This window comes from Zootoca vivipara, chromosome 4 (genome assembly GCF_965207765.1).
Source record: "Zootoca vivipara chromosome 4, rZooViv2.hap1.1, whole genome shotgun sequence".
In the NCBI taxonomy this organism is placed as follows: Eukaryota; Metazoa; Chordata; class Lepidosauria; order Squamata; family Lacertidae; genus Zootoca; species Zootoca vivipara.
The window spans coordinates 32503454-32520653 of NC_142587.1; the positions used below are offsets into that span (position 1 = coordinate 32503454).

The 17200-nt window shown below is 43.4% G+C and overlaps 3 protein-coding genes across 9 annotated transcripts in view; 2 read left to right on the forward strand and 1 right to left on the reverse strand.

Moving 5' to 3' along the window:
• Positions 1-6849, forward strand: part of PLCXD1 (phosphatidylinositol specific phospholipase C X domain containing 1) — a 19509-nt gene extending 12660 nt beyond the window's left edge. Inside the window, exons 7-8 of the mRNA XM_035114256.3 lie at positions 1228-1411; positions 2978-6849. Coding sequence (XP_034970147.1) covers positions 1228-1411; positions 2978-3213 — 420 coding nt within the window. The 3' untranslated portion in view covers positions 3214-6849. The remainder of the gene's footprint in view (positions 1-1227; positions 1412-2977) is intronic.
• On the reverse strand, positions 4850-16161 carry GTPBP6 (GTP binding protein 6). 2 transcript variants are annotated; one of them, XM_035115618.3, is made up of 10 exons: positions 15415-16161; positions 14714-14851; positions 13945-14015; positions 12534-12664; positions 11564-11634; positions 10086-10244; positions 8716-8924; positions 7748-7896; positions 6158-6310; positions 4850-5491 (listed from the first exon to the last, which is right to left on the reverse strand). In XM_035115618.3, the coding sequence occupies exons 1-10, from the start codon at positions 15773-15775 to the stop codon at positions 5347-5349; spliced, it is 1587 nt and encodes a 528-aa protein (XP_034971509.1). In that variant the 5' UTR covers positions 15776-16161; the 3' UTR covers positions 4850-5346. The 2 variants fall into 2 exon arrangements, with proteins under 2 accessions (XP_034971509.1, XP_088524805.1); XM_088668679.1 differs by lacking the exon at positions 10086-10244 and having other exon boundaries at positions 15415-15865.
• LOC118085216 (cohesin subunit SA-2) overlaps positions 16035-17200 on the forward strand; it is a 58355-nt gene continuing 57189 nt past the window's right edge. For 4 of the 6 annotated variants that reach the window (XM_035115609.3, XM_088668675.1, XM_088668674.1 and 1 more), the window contains exon 1: positions 16035-16161. The gene's annotated coding sequence lies outside the window, so the exon portion shown is untranslated. Of the gene's footprint in view, positions 16290-17200 lie in introns of all 6 variants that reach the window. The other 2 variants (XM_035115607.3, XM_088668676.1) reach the window with 1 other exon arrangement.

Genomic DNA, 17200 nt, shown 5'->3' on the forward strand with positions numbered 1-17200 from the left:
TACATAATTGATCACATAATGCAACACATTCACACTGTTTGTATAGCAATGCCCATTAAATTTGGACCCCCTTTTGAATATTTTATTCGGGTGGAGGGTGCTGAAGGGACCTCGGTCCCTAGGAGTTAACTCCTGTATAGTGAACTAGCTGTACCCAGCCACGCGTTGCTGTGGCTCATCCCTGTGACTCCTCTCACCCCACCCCGTCCTGACCCATGACCCGTCCCGACTCCGTCCTCCCCCACCCCGGCAAGCCCCAACCTCCACTCAGCTCAGCCTGCAGTTTCACACTTGTCCAGCAGGGGTTCCCTGCAAACCTGAGCTGAGGGAAACTTTGGTAGCTGCAGTACCAGTGGAGTCGCCGCTAGAGGGCGATGTTTTGCAACCTCTCCTGTTCCTGTTTTTCTTTTTTTCCAGAAAAGCATGTTTTTTTTTCCTGTGACAGGTGTGACATCTATATAATCTAAGTTTATACAAACACTCGCATAGTGGAATGGAACGTTGTGTCAAAATTTCAACGCAATCGGTCAAGCGGTTTCGGAGAAAAGTGGAAGTTAACAAACATGGACCTTTTATATATATATATATATATATATTGCTGTGATTTTTAATGTACTTAAGTAGGAAAGGAAGAAAGGTCCTTTTGTTTTTTGAATAGACCCCAGTCCTAAGCTTGTGGGTGGGCATCAAACTAGCATTGGTTACCTTAAAAGAACATGGTTCGTGGAAGGGGGTGGAGGAAGAGAGACTCCATGAATTCAGTGGCCTTACCCTCGAAAGTGTCTTGCAATCCACTTGTACCCACCATCTTACTGGTCGTATATTTTGCTATACAGTCATACTTCATGATACGTCTGCTGCTGGCTGCGTCTTTTCAGGTTACAGACACGCCAAACCTGGAAGTCCTGGAACAGGTTACTTCTGGGTTTAGCGCATCCGTAACCTGCGCGCATGCGCAAAAGCACTAAATCGCGCTTTGCATGTGTGCAGAAGTGCCACATTGCGTCGTGCATGCACAAATGAGGCGCTTCAGGATGCGGCCTTTTTGTGTTACGAACAGGCCTCTGGAACGGATTCCGTTCGCAACAAGAAGTACCACTGTACAATTAGGGAGCTATAGGAAGTATGACTTGGAACTTGAGGTTCCACAGAGCTGCCTTGAACTTGATCCTCATCTTTCCTATTGAGCAACATGAATTCAGTATGTTGACTTCCCTTATCTTTCAGGTCACTCCGACCCTACGGAGCATGTGGTCCTCTGGCTACCAGGTTATTGTGTCCTATGACGATCCAGGACAAGTGATAAAGCACTGTGAGTTGTGGCCTGCGATTCCCTATTGGTGGGGAAATAAAACAACAGCGGCAGAACTTATCCGTTACATGGAGATGAGGAAACAGAATGGTCGCCCAGGTAATTGCTGCTGCATTTTAATTTCCCAAATGCCAGCTGGCCGGGGCTGATGGGAGTTGGAATCCAAATTCTGCAAATAGGAGGTGGAGTGCTTGGCTTCAGGAGAAAGAGTGGCTTACAACTGAGCGGAATTGCTTGTGGGTGGGCAACTTGATTTTCTCTTCTGAGAAGCAAGGTGTGCTCATCCATGCCAGTTCTGCTCTTAAGTGCCCAACTCTGGTACTTGAAATGAAAATCTAGGTGAAGATTGACTGCTGAGATAAGAGCCATAGTATGTACTCAGCTGTGGAATGTCTTCCACTGTAGGGCACACCTTTTGATTCCCCATACCTTTTAAATTTGTGCTTTAGACCATGGAACTAATTTCTTCTTTTTTAGCTGGCTGGCCTTTTAGAATGATTTTATGCTCCTTGTGTTGGTTTTATGTGGATTTTATATTGAGGGTTTTGTTTTGTTTTTCATCAGATACAGTAAAACAATCGTCTGAATTTTGCGAACTATGCAGATATGAGTGGCCAATGGGGTGGTCTACTAGATGGATAAATGGCAAGAGATTACTTAAAAGTATTATCTGGCTTGCTCTCTGTGGTTTGTGAATGCAGCAGAACCAACATAGTGGTAGAAAGGGAACAAGTCTGCTCTTCCTTGCTAAAATAAATAACGACACTCTATGCTCGGCCTTGGTTCCAGTATACCTGAAGGAGCATCTCCTCCCCCATTGTTCTGCCCGGACACTGAGGTCCAGCGCTGAGGGCCTTCTGGTTGCGAGAAGCCAAGTTACAGGGAACCAGGCAGAGGGCCTTCTTGGTAGTCAGGGGCATAGCAATGGGGGGAGGGCGATGGGGGCGGTCCGCCCCAGGTTCCACTCTGGGGGGGGGGTGCCACTTGGCGCTCCCACCCCGCGACTCCCAAGCTGAGCCTCCAGTCTCCCGGTAAAAAGTCTGCTTGGTGCACCGCGGCTTGGCGTGCCGAGTAGACTTTTTACCGGGAGGCTTGGGAGTCGTGGGGGAGGGGGCGCCAAGTGGCACCCAGTGGGGCGCCAGGCGGCGGCGATACCCCGCTACATAACACGCATGTGCAGCTGCGTCGAGTGGGCTTTCCACCTAGAGTTTGGAGCTGGAGGTGTGCGGCTTTGGAGGTGCGGGGGGCGGCGATAACCCGCATGTAACGACGCATGCATCATTATGTAGCGCCGCCGCCCTCCCCGGGAGCACAGCAATTTGCCGCCCCAGGTGTTGGAGTGGCTTGCTAAGCCGCTGTCGGTAGTGGCACCTGCCCTGTGGAATGCCCTCCCAACAGATGTGAAAGATAAAAATAACTACCAGACTTTTAGAAGACATCTGAAGGCAGCCCTGTTTAGGGAAGCTTTTAATGTTTAATAGATTATTGTAATTTAATGTTCTGTTGGAAGCCGCCCAGAGTGGCTGGGGAAACCACTCTGGGTGGTATAAATAATAAATTATGATGATGATGATGATGAAGCTGGTGCAGAAAATACATATCTAAAAGGGGATAAAAGCACAGGAATTTCAACTAGCAATTCTCCTTTTTCTTTTTTCCCTACAGCGGGATTATTTGTTGCAGGAATCAACCTCACTGGAGATTTAGGTTATATTCTCGCACATCTACGTGGATCTCTTAAGAAAATGACCCTTCCTGCCCTTCCATTCCTAAATCAGTGGATTAAAAAACAGCATCCTGGATCCAAGAAAGACTGTATTAACATAATTGCTGGAGACTTCATAGAAAAAAATAACTTTGTGGAAAACGTGATAGACCTGAATAGAAAACTTTTAAAATAGCATTGCAGCTTTGATGCATGCTTGGGTTAACTCCTAGCATGCTATCTCAAAAAAAGAAGAAGAAGAAACAAAAACCATAAATAACCCACCTACCTCACAGAAATGTTCTGAAGATTTTGCTTGCAGCTAGGATATCGATAAACTGAAGGTGACTCCATGAAATTCATGGAAATTTCTATGAAAAACCCAGTTTTCCTGGGAAGCATTTAGTGCAGTAATTGCACTATACCAATATACAGTCTCCCAAAGCCCTGCTCTAAAAGAACTGTGCATTCCAATCTACCAGATATTATTGTGAAACATTGAGTGTTTGGGACAGGTATCTGGCAACAGCAACCACAGGCAGAGCAGCATTCTGTGCTGTTGTGATCTGGGAGAATAAGGTTGATACAAAAATGGAAAACCAGGAATGCAGGCTCCCAGTGTTAAGGAATTGGCTCATCTTGAAAGCTGTTAAAAGACGTGTGCACAAAGAAGTAATCATGACAGCGCAGCTTTTCTTCTTGGTTCAAAAGCCAAGATGTATCAAGTTCCCTAAAGACTGCATGCTAAAAAGTCGTAAAGGGAAGTGCGACAGTGACTCTGGATTGCGTGCTCAGCTACACTAGGTCTGTAAAACTCTGCAGGGTTACCAAATTCATAAAGGCTTACTTACTGTATTTTTCGCTCCATAAGACACACCTGACCAAAAGACGCACCTAATTTTTAGAGGAGGAAAGGGGAAAGCCCCGTTTTTGGATGGATCAGCTCAGCTGTGCAGCTTTTTTTGCAAAGGGGGGGGAAGCTCCATTTTTTGAGCATCAGCTCAAAGTTGTGCAGCTTCTTTTGCAAATGGGGAAAGCTCCATTTTTGAGGATCAGCTCAAAGTTGTTGAGCTTACCTTTCAAAGGGAAACAATCCTGTTTTTATGGGGTTCAACTCACAGTTCTGCAGCTTCTTTAGGAAAGGGAGCTATTTCTACAGTTTTCAGACAGATAATATAATCACCCAGTCACATGTTGCTGCAGCCTCCTTCTGCAGAACATTCAACAATGGACGCCTGGGCAAGGGGGCGGGGCCTGGAAGGGAGCTAGCGTCCCTTATCTCCCTCCCAGATCTCTTGCAATCAGCTGCTGAGCGGGTTCCTTTCAACTGCCTCTTTCCCTCTTGTTAGCCTTTAGTTCTTCCTTTTTAAAAACAAACAAACACGATCTGTTTTTTGTCCCTGGGCAATTCGGCTCCAGGGACCATGCATTTGCTCCATAAGATGCACAGACATTTCCCCATACTTTTTAGGAGGAAAAAAGTGCGTCTTATGGAGCGAAAAATATGGAATGCAAAAATAAGGAATGTGATTGAAGTTCATGGTTTAGGGACCACTAGGAACAAAATGTTTAGCTAGAGCATCATGTTTACCATGGTGGGCAACAGGAAAGCGAATATTCATTCCAAAAGCAAGCCTTAGGGAGTCATACTGAATAAATAAGAACACTCGACTTCAACCACCATGTAGCAGCATTACAGAAAAAGCTAATCTACTTCTATGAAGAGTATAAGAAAGGAACAGCAGCAGAAAGGCTGACCAATGTATTTCAGAATCCCTAGTCAGTGTTAACAGTTCTAAGTGTACATTGAAAAAAATAGAGCTACAATCAAGTTTCCCCTCAAGGCATTAAATATTTATTTTTGTTAAAGGAGGGGAGCCCAAGCCTGTAATATAAAACTTTGGGACTTTTCTTCTCCAAATAAGTATTTTTTAACAAAGTGTCAGGAATTGTAATACAGAAGTTAGAGCAGCATTAGCAGTCTGGAAAATCACGGCAACTTTTCCGATAAAACAACATTCACTTTGATTAAAAATTAGCTTTCTGACTGATAACAAACCCTGCATATAAGCAATGGAATAGATCTGTCACTTTGCCAAGGATGGGTGGTTTTATGCAATTCTCCATAAACTGAAAGTGTTGCAACTGTCTCATGACGTTTTCACAAATACGTTTCTTCAGCAATTCAAGGCAAACAGTTCCTGGTCCATCTGAAGCAAACAGGATGAAGGTCTATATTCTAGCAAAGCGCTCTCTCTCTCTCTGTGTGTGTTTAACAGCTCTGCAATACCTATTAATCAGAGATTCTCTGCAAAGATAATATATCTTGCTAACTGCAAGAGGAATAACTTGATCGAGGAAACAGTCTTTTGTATTTGCCCAAAGTGGAATTGTTTATGATCACCTTCACGTTGGCTGTACCATCTTCAGGAACAACATCCACATCTTGCACTGTTGCTTCTTTGTAGAGCCAACTAGAAAGGCAGAAAACAGTGAGTGCCTTATAGACATTGGCTGTATGCAGACAAAATCCAATCTCTGGAGTATTAGGAACACCGTGTGCTTATGCACTCACTCCGACCCTTGCATGCTCAGATTAATAAGCAGTTCCCTGGTCTGAGCAAATGCTTTGAATCAGGATTGCAGTTCACTTTGCACTATACTCATAAATACTTCACGTTTGGTGGGCACAGGAAGGAGGTAGGGTAGAACTGGGGACTCCCTAACCCAATATGAAGAATAAGAACCCCTTAGCTCCTTTCTACATTGAAACAAAGCAGTCCTGTGACTGCAGCCTAGACAGTCAATGGGAAACATTGGTGATTTGTTCTGTTGTAGTAGCAGCAGCATGATTACAAGTTACTGGCCTGGTGGCCCCCAAGGACATATTTCACCAAACGCAAGGTCAAGAAAGCTAACCAACACACCAAGAAGGGAACCCTTTCAGCTTTAACTGTTACAACAGAATCAGCAGAACACAGGCAAGCTGTGGGTTTGGCAAGGAAAAGGAAGCTATTTTTAAAAGATGGCTAAAACTTTGCTGTGGCGAAAGACCTAAAAGCTATCTTCGTTTGATGAAAAAGATCCTCAATACAAATTTGCTCTACAACAAACATCCCACAACTAGTAAGTAGTCTTACCTGAGCTGAGGTCCAGATAGATCGATTTTAATTGTCATAATGTTTTTCCCAGTTACTTTCAAAATTCTGCTGTCTATTTCCTTTTTTAATTCTTCTAAACCATGCCCAAGGAGAGCAGAAACAGCCATTGCATCTGGCTCAGCCGGATGATACCTCGAAGAAAGCAGAGGTCAGAAAGTCAGGTCTTGGCAGCAGGAAACAATATAGTTGATACACAGTGTGTTTTGTTGCTGTGGGCCTAGGAATGTTTCAGACATATTAAGATGATGCTCATATTTTGATTCCATTCTATGTAACCTCCTAATTGATATTGGTTGGTGTCACTTTAGTGCCTTTTTCCAGCAGAACATTCTGGAATTAAGCTCCAAGATCATTTTGTTTGGGGAAAATTCAAGAGTATCAGGATAGAATGGTAAAATTCAGGTATAAAATCAAACTTGATCATGCATGTGGTTGACTCTGGTTCCTACCGCTATCTAGTATCAAAAGTACTGAAGTAAATGCAAAGTTCTTTCACTCTTAAACCAATCATGTAGCTCAGGTGCCTGGTCTATCTTCACCATAAATGTAGTACAAATTCATTTTTTCTTCATTATGGTCTTCTGTAAGTGCAACTTTTCAATTCCCAAACTGTTGCATGTTTCTGAGCCTCATTAAAAGCTAGCAGCTCTTCTGAGGGTTGTAAATATTAAGTGGTTTATTTTTATTTCATTGACATGAAGCATTTATAAACAAAGAAACTCATAAACCAGTCAATCCAGTTTAAAGGATACAACATAACTTTTCGGCAGAAGCCTCTGCTAACCCCTGTACCCCTCCAAAGAGTCGAAGGATTTTTCAGACCAGTGTGGAGGTGTCTGATGGATCAAAAGCCCTTCCATGAGTGCCAGGGATTCCACCCACTGACTTTTGGCTCTTGTCCAGGTTGACAGGGTTGTGGCGTTTTGCCAGCGATGCAAAAAATGAATCTGGCACATTGAAGCTCATTGCAATGCTCTAGTTCAGTGTTTCTCAACCTTTTTTGGGCCAAGGCACACTTGTTCCATGAAAAAAATCACGAGGCACACCACCATTAAAAAAGTTAAAAAATTTAACTCTGTGCCGCCCTATATTGACTATATAATTATGACTGTAAGAAACACTTGCCAATTGCTGTGTTGGTTGCAATCTCCTGTAATAAGGCTTCACAAGCTGCTGATTTCTCTGCCAGCACAATCCTTTGCTCAGCAAGTTTCAGGTTGAGCTCATCCAGCCAGCTTCTTTAAGTTTGTCTAAATTTTAGTTTAGTTTGTCTAAATTTTGCCGCGACGTGCGGCGACGAGAAGGGCGATTTGCATTGTCACGTGCCTGGCGGCCGTCAATAAACACCACTGACCTACCGGAAAGGAAGCCAACCGGGTCACGACGTGGCTTCCTTCCCGGCGGGTTAGTGTTGATTATTGGCGGCCGCCAGGCACGTGACAATGCAAATCGCCCTTCTCGTCGCCGCACGTCGCGGCACACGCGGTTGAGAAACGCTGCTCTAGTTTAACTTGATTAAGAACTGAGATAGCCGGGAGATATAGACAACAACATTCTGTTACCTCTTACCTATTTATCAAATCCACTTTATTGTGAACTTCAATAATTGACTCCAGTAGGTGGCTGGGAAGATTAAGTTTCCTGAGAACCGACAGCACACTTTCCTTCTGGAGGCTGCTTTCCGGATGGCTAACATCCCGCACGTGTACAATTAAATCCTAGTAACAAATAATATGCATGCCCCAAAAGGTGCTGAGTTATTTGACTTTTAAAAGAGAGTTGTAAGAGAGAAGGATAGTGTTTCATACTGCTATTTGATGAGGTACAAAACTTAATTCTAGGTGAAGTATTATTTGGCTAATTTCTAGAGTGCCCGTTTACTTTCCTAAGAAGTAGAAATTGCATTCATCTCTAGCATATATTAACATTAACAATAGACCTTAAGCAATTCAGCCATCTCTTAAGGCTAGAGGTGGAAGTCCTTGGAACAAGAGAGGAAAAATAGACCAGAAAAAGAAACTTTGAAAAAGCTAAAAGGATGCCTCCAACCCGATAAAACTGAACCAAAACCACACCCATGTGAAGCTCCTTTTCAGTCAAATACTCTTGCATCACTGTACTATTTAAGATATGTGACACAAATGAGGGCTTAAAATAAACCTATTTCTGAGAAAGACCCAAGAAAGCTGAAGTTAGCAAGAAGTTCAGCATATCTAGGTTGTTTTTGGAAATCAACATCAGAACTATTACAGGGCGGGGCGAGTTGCCCCCCTTAGGTATGATATTTTGCTAAACAGATAAAAAACTTAGTAGCTAAAGTCCTCACTTATGACAATGTTCAATACAAACTGAGTGCAGTATGTTGCAGTCCTCAACTCTTCATGTAGGTTAGTCAAACAGAAGCCTATAAATTCCTCAGAAACAAGTGCTAGTGTCCAGGGGACCAGTATTTGCACCCACCTAAAGAGTCATTTCTCCCAAATATGTGTGTTGGCTTTTAGGCTCCACGTCTGTTGAACGGTGGTGGTTGTACTTACTGAGCAGGCTACATCTTCTAATGTAGCTGAAAACGATTCCACAAGGTCATGGGGCAGCTGAGACAGAAATCCAATCGTGTCAACATACAGGACAGTCAGACGTGATGGCAGGAGGCCAGCATGGGCTGTAATGTCCAATGTTGCAAAGAGCTGATCTTGAGGCTGCAGTGCTGAATCCCCAGTAAGGGCCTTGATTAGAGTGGTTTTACCTAACAGAAACCAAGGAAGGAAGTAAAAGCTGAACCAGCCACAATTATAAAAGGGGGGAGGGGGTTAATCGGATGGAGACTGGTCATTTATAGAAGCACAAAACCCAGCCACCATCTCCATACTGTGCGTTACGGACAGGTGTTCAGGAGATCATGACCCATCAGGTTTCATTTGACCAGAAGGAAGCGTGCCTGAGTCTGTGACTGGAAAGGGGGGGGGTGCCCCAGGCTCCGAGTCCCTTCCCTTCCCAAAAGAAAGCTACAGAGCTAAGTGTGCAGCACCTTTCTGTGAAATGAGCCAGCCTGGCTGCTTCCACCTGTCAGCATTTGTAGCCAAGGAGAGAAATCAGAGCTGCGATTAATGAGAGGGTTGTTTGGACACCAGTGACAGGAAACCCTGAGGTCCTAAACAGCTTGTATTTCCCCCTCCACTTTAGTGCACTTTCCCTGCTTCTGTCTTATTTTTCTAGTGGCCCTTGAAATCTCTGCAGTTTTCAGTTCCTTTTCTCCTACATATCAGGCTCCACCTATCTTGTTGTGGGATCTGGTACTCCCTGTGAGTTGTTTTCTGAAATACTACTACACAATAAATGCAGGTGGGTATTAAGGAATCCCCTTCCACACATGGCAAATGCAAAAATGTGAAAACTTTGCAAAGAGGCTTAGGCACTATCATTTATCAAGGATTTTAGATATGTGGGAGACCCTACTAAGTAACAAAAAAAGCACTTTGTTTTCTCGGGAAGAACTGGCATGCATACTTGTTACAGTCCAATAATTAAAACTTCCTTACACAAAGCTCTCTTCACATGTGAATTTCTGGAAAGTACTTAAATACAGTGGTGCCTCGCTTAACGAATGCCCTGCTTAACAAAATTTCCGCTTAACGAAATGATTTTTCGAGCGGAGGTTGCCTCGCTTGACGAATGCGTTTTACGAAAAATTCGTCTAGCGATTCGCGGTTTCCCATAGGAATGCATTGAAATTCAATTAATGCGTTCCTATGGGCAAAAAAAAAAATCAAAAAAAAATTCAAGGCATTCCTATGGGATTCGCTAGACGAATTTTTCGCTATAGGAAAAGACCAGTGGAATGAATTAATTTCGTCTAGCGAGGCACCACTGTACTAGCAACATAAGCATTTGTGGTGCTGTTCCCTACCACAATTGGTGTAGCCCATTACTGAAATAGTAGGAAACTCGCACTTTCTTCTATGACTTCTGAGCAAGCGCCTTTTTCTTCTAAGCCTCTCTAGTGCTTTTCGAATTTTTTGTTCCTTTTCTTTTAAGAGGCGAAGTTGTACTTCCATGAACGTTTCACCTGAAAGGCAAGCAGCAGCAAAGCAAAAATTACCCATTTGGAACACATGAAGGAAACAAGGGCGACACAAAAGATTAAGTCTTTGCAAAATTATTTTTTAAAAATAATAATCACACAACAGTAAAAATAAAAGCTGGAAACAATCCGAAAAGTCATGTACATTTTTGTTAAATTGTAACAGTTTCCATCATCAGTAATGAAAATATAAAGTAAAGAATTTTAATATGCAGTGGAACCTCGGGTTATGTTACCCTCGGGTAACATAAACTTTGGGTTGCGAAAGCGGCAAACCCGGAAGTGTTTCGCTGCTTGCGCATGCACAGAAGTGGTCTCTCTGGGATACGGCTGGACCTCCGGAACGGATGCCGTTCACAACTGGAGGTACCACTGTATACGAAAATAAAATTTTGGAAAGAATATGAAGGATTCAGCAGTTGGTGGAACAAAATAAAAGTGTGTTTATTACTTAGATGTACTGTATAGAGCAGGCATAGGCAACCTTGGCTCTCCAGATGTCTTGGAACTACAACTCCCACGATCCCTGATCACTGGCCCTGTTAGCTAGGGAGCATGGCAGTTGTAGTTCCAAAACAAATGGAGAGCCACGGTTGCCTATGCCTGGTATAGAACATTGAACATGACTGCCACACCTGCCTATTGCAGCTGGAATAGTCTTTAAACTCGAACATATTAGCACAGGCATGCCTTTTTCAGGAAAGATCTGTGAAAAGGATGCCAGACTTATTTTTATTCCTTTCACATAATGCTACGCCAAATCATGAGTAGGCAAGTATGTGGGTATTCAGAGCAGACATCACTCCTGCATCATTCCTTCAGCTATTGTCCTGCTACCTGGAGCTAAGCCATTGTTTGTCTTGACATTATGTCTGAACCCAAGGTCGTGGTAAAGAAAGAGCCAAGGGTAAGCCAGGAAAAAAAGCTTGGTTTTAGCTCATGCTTTGTCGGGAGACAAACCATGAGTCAGATTTGGATGCAATGCCAAACCAAACCACAGCTTATCTCCAGGTAGCATGGCAACAGCAGAATCGGAGGAAGAGCAAGGCAGCAGCAATTCATCCTTAGCTATGGTTCAGATTAGCATTATGTGCTAACCAGGCCACAGGTTTTCCTGGAGAATCCACAGAACCAAGTCTAAGCAAACATGTTTCATATGCACGGCTCTAAAGGAATCATTTCAAGAACAGTCCCAAACATACAAACTGCTTGGTGGTAATCAGTGTTTGCAGCAAAGCCCTTGATTGCAAAAGTGATGGGTTTGTTTGTTTTTACTATTAATTTCCACAATATATGCCGCCTACCTGAACCCATAATGTATCTTGAGCCACCTCTCTGCTGATCCAACCGATTGACATCATTTCTTACATTGGTCCTGAGGGATAAAAAAATTAATATGCCTTTCAATGGCCATAAAAGTCTATTGACAGTTAAGTTACAATGGATGCAACTCAGATAAAATTAGTTGAAACCAAAAGTTAGTTGCAGTTAAAGTAAATACCATTGCTTTTAATGAGACCTAAAGCACAAGCCTATACATGCCTAGCCAGAAGTTAAACCCCACTGAGTTTGACAGCACCTTCTCCCAGCTAAGTTGGCATAGGACTGTAACCTTACACATAATTAACATTAGCTAAGATCAGGGCCAATCTGTTATTCTTTCTGATCATTTAAACATAATACTTTCATTGGCAAAGAAATCTGTTTTATTGTACTATGCTGGACTTTTAAACTGATGGTGCTTTCACACATAAAAGTATGTTAAGGTTCTACCAGAACTTCTGAAAACTACTTACACAGGACTGAAAAAAGATGAAGTGTTGAATAAGCACTCAAAAAAACAGTAATGATAAAAAAATATCCATGTATATATCTTTTAACAAAAAAGGTAGCTGCAAGATAGCTTTAGAAAACTTCTTCACTTGATCTAAAGCTGCTTTTATATGTTGTAAGCTGCCATGTTATATTTTATAAAAAAAATTCAAATTGAAAAAACAAACCAGTCTTCCCCAGTTTGGTGTTATATTGATATCTCAGACTACAACTCCTATCAACTTCACCCAACATGGTCTGTTGTAGCTGTAGCTAATGGGAATTGTAGTTCCAAACATACGGAGGGCACCAGGTTGGGAAAGACTGATCTAAGTTTTGTAATGTAGTTAACTACATCTATCAGTATATTACACAAGAGGCAAGTTGATTTTAAGTTATTCTCTGAAAGCGTTTCTGCTTTCTGTTCAGATACTAACATGAAATGTGCATTGCTTCAAGTACCTTAGAAGTGGGATTTCAGCCAATGCTATCTGGAGCTTTGCCTCTTTCGTTCGAGCATTGCAGCGGAAAATATGAAGGACGACTGTGTATCTGTCAAAGACCTTCACTTGCCAGGCTTCCTCAAGTTCTTTCTTTTAAAAGATAAAATAAACTGAAGGTTTTTATATTGCCTGTGAATTTGATGGAATTCAGAATTTTAACAATGTACTGCTGTAAAATTAGCATCTAATGGCTTTAAGGACTTGATTGTAAAACCTATCAGAACAGCTCACACCACTGAAAGAGGCAAAAGCGAACCTCGTGCTTCATTTCCTGCACATTTATATCCCTCTGATATAGAAGATGTCACTCCTGGAATGGGGATGGACCAAGTAGCTTCATCCCATAGACTTCATGCGAACAACACAACTATCTGTACCAACAGACCCTTCACACATACAGCTGTACATGCAAAGGCTTCTATGTGACCTGGAAACAACTGCACAGGCTTCTGGAATGCATAGAAGCCTTTGTGCATAAAACTGTATGTGCAAAGTTTATCAGCACACAGTCATGTTGTTAATGCAAAGGTATGGGAGTGAGGTCTATGCATCCCTGGTCCTTTGCTGGACAACACAGGAGCAATATATTCTGAAGAAGGCTCTATGCTTCATAAGCCTTTCTAGAAATGGTTTTACCTACACCCAAGTCACCGCCTATGATGAATTTCCTCTTCTCTAGTGTAGCATGTGTGAATATGTACCATTATCACTGGGCACTATCGCATTGTGAGTTTCCCTGCTCCCACCAGCAGCTGGTACCTAGTGGAGTGGATTGAGTAAACTACTGCATTACAACATTGTGTCATTGTGTAGTTTGTATTTATGCTACAGAGGAGAAATGTCACCACAAGGAAGTATTTGAGGTGCAAGTAAAATAATACATAGACTAGTTTTTCATGTGTACAGTACTGTATATTACAAACTGATGCATGAAAAGGCAATAACACAGGGCAGCATGGAACCATAGATTCAAATTTTGGAAAAAACTATTGATGTTTAGCCATGAAGCAAACATCATACTCTGTCATAGTCCAATCCTATGCAGGTTTACGTAGCCCAGGCATCCCCAAACTGTGGCCCTCCAGATGTTTTCGCCTACAACTCCCATGATCCCTAGCTAACAGGACCAGTGGTCAGGGATGATGGGAATTGTAGTCCAAAACATCTGGAGGGCCGAAGTTTGGGGATGCCTGACATAGCCCATTCAACAGCAAGCGAATAAAATCAGAGTTATTTCTCGACTACTGGACTACTACTAAATCAATGATTTATGCAGATTCTTAGCTACATTCACACTGTATCAATATAATAAAAATATTCCAAAACCACGAAGGAAGACTTGTTAGCTTAGATATAAAGCTTTGGATTACCTTTGTTAGAGGAGAAAGCCTTTCGACATTTACGAAGACAGATGATACGTTTGGCAGTCCTTTAATCTTATCTAAAAGAAAAGTATTGAGATACATAATTTTGTAACATACTGACTTTTTTTTAAAAAAGTGAACTAGTAGCCCTGCATTTTAGGCATTTCTCGGGGATTGGCAGGGCAGGCATCTACTCCCTCCGCAGTGTCCTACAAATACCCATCAATCACATTCCTAGGGACAATTCACACCCTCAGGTAAGGCAAGAGTTTCAGTATCAGTCATTTGCTAAGAAAACATCTGACTAACGCTTGCACATGGCCAGATTATAGCATTATACTTTAACTACTACCAGTATCTGATGTTGGATTAATGTATGTGGATATTAATCTGTTTCCCAATTTGGGTGCGTTAGAAAACAACAAAAGTGCGACAGCTGGTGCATGAGGGGAAGGGGTAAGCGGGTAGTACACATGCACAAAGCTTGCTCAGAGTTTAATAAGCCGCAGGTTAAAGAGAGTTAGAACTGAACCAGTACAGTCAACTGTTATTTATTATAGCAAACCTAAACATTTCATTGAAACAGTCACAGTGATATATTTCAAAGTTATAGCCATTTAAAAAAAACTGATTTAGAATATGTAGCATTTAAATTAGTATATAAACCTTATGGTTAGATACCATGGGGTTTTGTTTCATTTTATGAAAATGATAATGTGAAGCATTAAAGGAGAAAAGAAAAAAGCTTCAAAGCTTCCTACAGGTATCGTCTTACCAGTCAGAAGCTGAAAATTCCCTTTGCCAAAGATGAGTTTCTTGTCAGGAACTTTTGTAGAAAGGATTATTTTATCTACAACTGTCCAGTTCTGTATGGTGTTTATGAGAGCAGCAGCCTCAGCTAGTTGTAGTTCAGCTGTCAGTTGGGAGAGAAAAATACAAATACAGTTCTAGCCACATAATAACATCCATTTTCAACATCTGTTTATCCATAAACACACTATTACATGAAAAGAACATTTATGAAATGAAATATTGGAATGTTAACCCTTTTCAAGCTAGAGGCAATGTCACATCTAGAGATGGAGACACCAGTCTGTTTCTGTTCCAAGTCAGCTTCACATGTGCTCAAAGTCCCATTAACCTGTGCGGAAGTCACCCCAAATTCAGTTTAATGCATGTCACCGTAACAGTATAATTAACAATAATTGCATCTATACCCTTCCCTTTCCCCTATGGAGCTCAAGGTGGTGTGCATGGATGTCCCGTCCCCCGCATCTCATTTAATCCCCTGAGAGGTAGGTTAGTCTGAGAGGCAGCTGACTTGTGATGACTTGGGCTGGTTTCTATGCATAGTGCCCAAACACCGTTACTCCATGTGCGAGTACCGTACAACACATAGGAAGACAAGCTAGGCGCATCTGCGTTGCAGACACACCACCTTTCTTGTGTGGCTGTGCCTGAGGTCTGGCATCACACCTGTGGTCAGCTGCGGCTTGCCTGGCCCCCATTTCACAGCTGGATGAACAATAAACACTTTCTGGGCGTCAAGAGGGAGAGTGGGCAGGCTCGGTTCCAGCAGATCTTCATCTATGTCCAGCCTGTCCTCGTCTTCCCCGTCTTCCTCCTCGTCGCCCCCTGCTCCACAGCTGCTCCGGTTGCCGTCCCAACCCCCCCTTCCCTTAGCAGGCCCATGGCCAGACTCCGGGAGCCGATAGCTGGCGCCAGTGGCGTGCCAAAACCTGACCGGAGCGGGCGCTAAACGCCCAGCCGGTGGGAGAGGAATAGCGACGCGCAACCTCTGCAGCAGCTGCCGCCACCGAAGAATCACGAGGACCATGGCACGCGCGTGTGTGTAACACCCATTAAGTCCCCCCAGTAGCGATGGTCCGTCCCCCAAAACACGCCCCGCGGGTCTATCACCGGTTGGAACACAGAGCCGGGCGCAAACTCAGCCCCCCTCAAGCTCCGCCCACCAATCCGGAGCAGAAGCAGTTGCCATGTGAGGGGCGGGGCTTGAAGGAAGAGCGTTCCAAAGCGGAAATCTCGTTCCTATTGGGTAAGTCGCGGCACGTGATAGGGTGGTTCCCGTGGATCGGGGACCCTCGAGCGACTTTTGTGGGCGGGGCTCGTGCCGCTGCTGTGGTTGAACGCCGGGGCGGGCCGGGCCGCTCCTACCGTGTCAGAACCGGGCCTTCGCCTGGGCCGTTGTCAGCCAGCAGAAGGGTATGGGGGCGCGGGCGGGAAGATAGCGTCCGGGCTGAGGAAGGCCGCGCTTGCGCGACGCCGCGGCTCCCTTGCTTGCGCAACGCTGCGCGCGTGTGACTCACCGCCCCGTTTCATCTATTTGCAAGGTCCGTTTCCGCCTTGCGCGGCGAATTTCTCTTCCTTTCTCCTGCTCCTCCCGCTTCTTTGCGCTTTGCTCCACTTCTCAGTCTCTCCGCGTACTCTTTCCCTTGGGGTGGCCAATGCCATCCGTTTGCTTAAAGGTTCGGTGGGAGTTTCCTAACTGCAGGAATTCAACCGCTAGAACTCTCCCTCCCCCTATTTCGGCCCCTCCCACCCACCTATCCCGTGTGAAATATGTACCTGTTGATTTTCTGGTGTGGGTAAGGACACAGGACTTGCAAAATGATGACAATCTCATATTGTTCGGGAATATATTTTTTTGCATCCAAATATTGTCTTGCACCTTCCCACATACCTTCCTTTGCCCTGGTTGGGGAAACCTAGCCAAATGGGCGGGGTATTATTATTATTAATAATAATTCTAGTTACAGGTAGGTAGCCGTGTTGGTCTGCTGTAGTCGAAACAAAATAAAAAAATTCCTTCCAGTAGCACCTTAGAGACCAACTACGTTTGTCATTGGTATGAGCTTTCGGTGTGCATGCACAAGAAAGCTCATACCAATGACAAACGTAGTTGGTCTCTAAGGTGCTACTGGAAGGAATAATAATTCTGTATTTGAGTTGTACTTCCACCTGAGCTGCAGTCATGATAACTGTAAAAAGATTTCCTTTCCTGAATTATATGTCCTATTCTAAACAGCTGTAGGTTTCTCTGCACCCCCACCCCTACCTTTTAAAAGATCTCTTTTTTAAAAGGGGATTATTTTCTTTTTGGTAAATCGTATTTATATAGTGATCTCTTTCTTCTGTGTATTATATTTCATAACACACGAAGCAACGGTTTCAAAGGAAGTAGATGTAGAATGAATTTTGTCATTGCGCCACTGGTGAAATGTTCTTTCTTTCTTTACCCACC

Coding starts and splice junctions, on each gene's coding strand:
- GTPBP6 (XM_035115618.3), bottom strand. CDS start 15,775: ATGGTCCTCGTGATTCTTCGGTGGCGGCAGCTGCTGCAGAGGTTGCGC. Junction 14,016..14,713: donor GAATTTTCAGCTTCTGACTG/GTAAGACGATAC, acceptor CTTTTCTTTTAG/ATAAGATTAAAGGACTGCCA. Junction 12,665..13,944: donor GGCTTTCTCCTCTAACAAAG/GTAATCCAAAGC, acceptor ATCTTTTAAAAG/AAAGAACTTGAGGAAGCCTG.